The 5,869-nt window shown below is 48.8% G+C and overlaps 1 protein-coding gene across 1 annotated transcript; it reads right to left on the bottom strand.

The window, feature by feature from the left end:
- Nucleotides 1-566: 566 nt before the first annotated feature.
- On the bottom strand, nt 567-2,291 carry LOC123409276 (GDSL esterase/lipase LTL1-like). The gene is made up of 4 exons (XM_045102223.1): nt 1,961-2,291; nt 1,742-1,869; nt 1,387-1,629; nt 567-1,271 (listed from the first exon to the last, which is right to left on the bottom strand). The coding sequence occupies exons 1-4, from the start codon at nt 2,211-2,213 to the stop codon at nt 780-782; spliced, it is 1,116 nt and encodes a 371-aa protein (XP_044958158.1). The 5' UTR covers nt 2,214-2,291; the 3' UTR covers nt 567-779.
- Nucleotides 2,292-5,869: the final 3,578 nt, after the last annotated feature.

The following is a 5,869-nucleotide window of genomic DNA, read 5'->3' as shown; positions in this document are numbered from 1 at the left end:
GTCTCATGCTTTAAGAACCGTGCGGAACAACGACTTTGACTGGAAAAAAATCGAATCGTTTTTCTCACTTACCGGTGGCATAGTGGGTAATTTAGGTCAACTTCGAGGGTAATTTTTATGACGGACGACAGAAGCACTATTTGCTTTATTATTAAGGAGAGAAAAGTTCTTTATAAAAAACAGGTTTGAGCTCCCCCTTCAAAATGAATATCTACTCCCTCTGTTCCTAAATGTAAGTCTTTAAAGAGATTTCATTAAGGGTCTACATACGGAGCAAAATGAGTGAATCTACACTCTAAAACATGTTTATATACATCTGTATGTAGTTCCCTAACGAAACCTTTAAAAAGACTTATATTTAGGAACGGAGGAAGTAGTACTCATCCTAGCCTCGTATTAAACTATTTGACACTATTTGAACTAAAAACTGAGAGTTAGTGTTTTTCTTTTTCACACCGTTAACATTGAGCCCTCCCGATTACCATTTTCTTTTAAGATTCGCTATTGCCGGTTACCATTCTCTATTTCTATTGGCAGTTTTGAGATTCAACTCACTGGTCATTATGTTTTGGAGCATGACACGTTCATTGCACGTACACGATTACACGTTACACAAATTATTGATCTCCAATTAGCAACACACAACAAGCACCACCGTTGAAAACCGAGAGGGGCATGAACCCCGCGATGCAGAGGATGCAGCAATACCAACAATCAACAACGTTACGGATGGACACGTAGGTTCCTAATAGTAGTAGTAGTAGGATATATGATGAGCATCAGTCCATGAGTCTGGCGTCTATGTGGAGGGCGGTGCTGAGGTTGAGCGGGCTGACGTAGTCGAGCGAGCCGGTCATGAACTGGCTGACGATGATCCGGTTGGCGCGCTCCGTTGGGTGGTACGAGTCCCAGAACACGTACTGGTCCCTGTCGGCGCACAGGTTGGACACCGCCGTGCAGAGGCCGACGCCGTTGTGCGGGCCTTGCCCGCAGCACGCCTCCTTGGCCGTCCGGAATCCGTACGCCGCCGGGTTGCTGATGAAGTCGAAGTGGACGCGGAAGGAGTTGGCGGCGATGAAGGTCCCGTCGCCGTAGCGCGCGTTGAGGTCCTCCAGGATCTGGGACAGCTGCGGGTTGAACAGCTCCGCGGCGCGCATCAGGTCCCTGTCGCACTCCCCGTCGCGGCTCCGGAGCGCGAGCTCCGCCGGCGCGCAGCCCAGCGGGCCCGTCCCCGTCACCAGCACGCGCCGCGCGCCCATCTCGTACAGCCTCTGCATGCATGCACTCCACTCCAACGCGTCAGACGCTGCTCGTCCTCGTCTGCTGCTTACCTGCTTATTACTACTACTACTTATTACTGGTGTTGCCGAACGGTGCAGAGGTTACCATGAGGATTTTCTTGTACTCGGCGATGAGGTAGCGGACGTAGTCCGGGAGGGAGAACTGGCGGGAGCGGAGGGAGAAGGGGATGAGGTAGTAGTTGTTGACGAAGTCGTTGCCGCCGAGGGTGATGAGCACCAGCGCCCGGTTCACGATCTGCGTCGCCTGGGACGCGCCCACCAGCGCGCGCAGCTTCCCCTGGTACTCCCCGAAGTAGTGCAGTTGCCTGCTCATCCTCACGATGTTCACCTGCACCACCGAATCCGAACCCAAATGCATGCATGCAGTACCAGCTGGAGTATTATATTATAGAGTATTATTATTATCAACGGAGCTGGAGATGAGTTGGTGTGGCGCGTACGAATTGGATGCCGGTGTCGTTGAGGATGCCGACGCCCGCCGACGCGAAGTTGGCGCCCACGAGCAGCTTCGCGCCGTGGAGCTCCGGGCACAGGTACGGCAGCGTGGGCTCCGCGCCGAGCTGCTCGCCTGAGACGCACGCACGTACGTGATCCAACGACATGTACACATCACAATCAAAAATCGATGGCAGATTGCTAGTATAGTGGTCGTCACGTACTGATGATGTCCGGGATGTTGAGGCCGTTGGAGAAACGCCCGGTGGCCCGGTGCGTGGGGTAGTCGATCCCGTACGGCGGCGAGTCCGCGCGCGCCGTGGTCATCAGGTAGTTATTGTTGCCGTTGTCCACCAGGGAGTCGCCGAACACGAAGAAGGCGCGCGCGCACTCCGACGGCGCCGCCAGGAGGACTACGCCCAGCGCCATCATCGCCAGGGCCGACGCGCCGCTGGCCATGCCCATCGTTATCATCATCGTTCGTGCACTGATCGCTTGATCGATCGTCACGTACGCTACTAGTGAGTGGGCGATGCACGAGACCGGTTTGGATGGACTCGGGCGGAAGAGGCCTATATATAGAGAGAGGAAGGGATCGTCTATATGTGCAGCCCGGCAGAATGTTGCATGGAATTTATCAGGCCACCATGTTAGATAGAGTATGTGCGCCGCATATGCGTAATGAGATTCTGGCACTTCAACTTCCACGTCTTCAAAGCTGCCACTTTCCGTCCATATTTCACTCTCGCTCTGTCACCGTCCAAGCTACTAGTACTTCGGAATTTGGGTGCTCTCGCATGTACGTTAGAGCCATAATATGTGCAACTGCTCGTGCTGCAACACTCTCCATCAGCACGAAGAATTGTTAAGCACCACTAGTTCTCACTATTGTTTTGCAGGCAGCCAGATTTCAAACATTACCATCTAAAAATATGGGAATCCATGATACCAAGAAGAAGTAGAAAGAAGCGCTCTCAAAACTAGATTACATTTTGGACTTATCCCTCCTTTTTTTATCTGAAACAAGGCAACAGATTTGTCATTTCCGTTAGTTAAGGAAAAATTTATACATGAGTTATAAAGCGGCAATATAAAACAACTATTCGCACAACAATACAATACTCAAACGTTTGGCTCCGGAGGAGGGGAGGCCACCCATAAGCTAGAGTTGGAGAGAATATTGATTGTTTACAACAAGGATTACATGGATGGGTTTATATGGAGAGAGTGGCCACATCCTATACATGTGCCAAAGGGCCGACATGGTCTCTCCCCAGATTCTATAAACGTGGTGTACAACGTTACAATAGACTTTGTCTAACACTCTCCCTCAGTCGGAACTCCATGTGGATGGATGTTTAGACTGGAACGAAAGTCGTTGAATACCTGTGACGGCAATCCTTTTGTAAACACATCGACAAACTGTGAGCTCGTAGGAACATGAAGAACGCGAACTTCACCAAGTGCTACCCGATCTCGGACAAAGTGTAAGTCAATCTCTATGTGCTTGGTGCGTTGGTGTTGCACTGGATTGCAAGCAAGATAAGATGCACTGATGTTGTCGCGGTACACCACCGTTGCGCGTGTTGGTGGTAGAAGAAGCTCATGCAATAGTTGACGTAGCCATCAAGATTCAACGACGCAGTTTGCCACATCACGGTATTCGGCCTCAGCACTGGATCTTGAAATAGTGGGCTGCCGCTTGGATGATCATGACACGAGATTGGAGCCAAGGAATACACAAAAGCCAGACGTTGACTTACGTGTGTCCGGGCAACCTGCCCAATCTGCATCAGTGTAGGCAACAAGATCCATGGAGGGTGATTTGTAGAGTTGGAGACCATAGTGGGAGGTGCCCTGTAAGTACCGGAGGATGCGTTTAACAAGTGTCATGTGAGCGTCGCGTGGAGCATGCATGAATAAGCAAACTTGTTGAACAGTGATACGTCTCCAAAGTATCTACTTTTCCAAACTCTTTTGCCCTTATTTTGGACTCTAATTTGCATGATTTGAATGGAACTAACCTGGACTGACGCTGTTTTCAGCAGAATTGCCTTGGTGTTATTTTTGTACAGAAATCAAAGTTCACCAAACATCCTAAAAATTTATGGGGAGCAGTTTTGGAAAATAAGAAAAATATCTGCGCCAAATTCCACCTCAGGGGTGGGCAAGTGGGCCACAAGCCCTAGCTCCGCCACCACCCCCCTGGTGGCGGTGGGCAGGCTTGTGGGGCCCACATGGCTCTGCCGCCCCCAATCTTAGGTCTATAAGATCCCTTTCGTCCCAGAAAAAATAAAAAAGAGAATTTTTCGTCGCGTTTTCGATATGGAGGCGCCGCCACCACCTGATCTTCATCTGGAGGGCAGATCTGGAGTCCGTCTTGGGCTCCGTAGAGGGGAAATCGTCGCCATCGTCATCATCAACCTTCTTCCCTCTCCAATTCCATGATGCTCTTCGTCGTTCTTGAGTAATCTATTCATAGGCTCGCTGGGCGGTGATAAGTAGGATGAGATCTATCATGTCATCGAGTTAGTTTTGATGGGGATTGATCCCTAGTATCCACTATGTTCTGAGATTGATTTTGCTACTACTTTGCCATGCTTAATGCTTGTCACTAGGGCCCGAGTGCCATGATTTCAGATCTGAAATTATTATGTTGTCACCAATATATGTGTGTTTTAGATCCGATCTTACAAGCTGTAGTTACCTACTATGTGTTATGATCCGGCAACCCCGGAGTGACAATAACCGGAACCACTCCCGGTGATGACCATAGTTTGAGGAGTTCATGTGTTCACCAAGTGCTAATGCGTTGGTCCGGTTCTTTATTAAAAGGAGAACCTTAATATCCCGTAGTTTCCTTTTGGACCCCGCTGCCACGGGAGGGATGGACAATAGATGTCATGCAAGTTCTTTTCCCTAAGCACGTATGACGACACACGGAATGCATGCCTGCATCACATTCACGAACGGGAGCTAGCCACATATCTCTCCGTGTTATAGTTGTTGCATGATGAATATCATCCAAACAAATCACCGACCCATTGCCTACGAGTTTGTTCTACTACTGCGGTTACTTGTCTTGCTCTGCTGCTGCTTTTACTACTGTTGCTACTGTTGTTACTTGTCTTGCTCTACTGCTGCTACTACTGTTGCTACTGTTGTTACTTGTCTTGCTCTGCTGCTACTGTTGCTACTACTGTCGCTTGCTACTGTTGCTACTTGCTACTGCTGCCACTATCGTTGCTCGTTACACTGCCGTTACTCGCTACTTTGCTCTTACTACATTGCTTGCAGATACTAATCTTTCAGGTGTGGTTGAATCTGACAATTCAACTGCTAATACTTGAGAGTATTCTCTCATCTCCCGTCGTGCGAATCAACAAATTTGGGTCGAATACTGTACCCTCGAAAACTGCTGCGAACCCACGCGCTGGTGGGCCATCAACAACATTCTTCTAGTTTCGTTGTCGGGGAGTGCTAGCAGCATTCTTCTGGTGCCGTTGCAAAGGGAAGAACAGTTGACATCAAGCATTGCTCTGGCACCATTGCCAGGGATTGCAATCAGCATTTTTCTGGCGATGTTGCCGGGGAGGTATTGCTATATTCTCTGAGTTACTTGGGATTTATATCTGCTGATCACTATGAAGAATTTGAAGGATCCGAAGACCAAAGTCTTGCCCTCAACTACGAGGGGAGGTAAGGAATTGCCATCTAGCTCTGCACTTGATTCACCTTCAGTTATGAGTAAGTTTGCGACATCACCTCCTGCTAGAAATCTTGATATGTCGCTTGTGCTTGATGATGCTTATGATGCTACTGCTAGAGATGCTATGCTTGATACTATGCCTGATGATACTATGTTTGATACTACTAGAGATGCTATGCCTGATACTGCTTTGTCTGATACTGCTAGAGATGCTATGCTTGATACTGCTAGAGATGCTATGCTTGATACTGCTTTGCCTGATGATGCTAGAGATGCTATTTTGCCTGATGATGCTATGCTTGATACTGCTAGAGATACTCCTTTGCCTGATGTTCCACTAGGAGTGTTCCTTGATGCTCATATTGCTAGAGTTACTGCCAATGCTCGTGATGCTTCTGAAACTGCCGATACTATTGAGATAGAA

The sequence above is a fragment of the Hordeum vulgare genome, chromosome 1H (assembly GCF_904849725.1).
Source record: "Hordeum vulgare subsp. vulgare chromosome 1H, MorexV3_pseudomolecules_assembly, whole genome shotgun sequence".
In the NCBI taxonomy this organism is placed as follows: domain Eukaryota; kingdom Viridiplantae; phylum Streptophyta; class Magnoliopsida; order Poales; family Poaceae; genus Hordeum; species Hordeum vulgare.
Note: the sequence above shows the minus strand (reverse complement) of the source record. Positions and strands in the feature narration are given on the sequence as shown.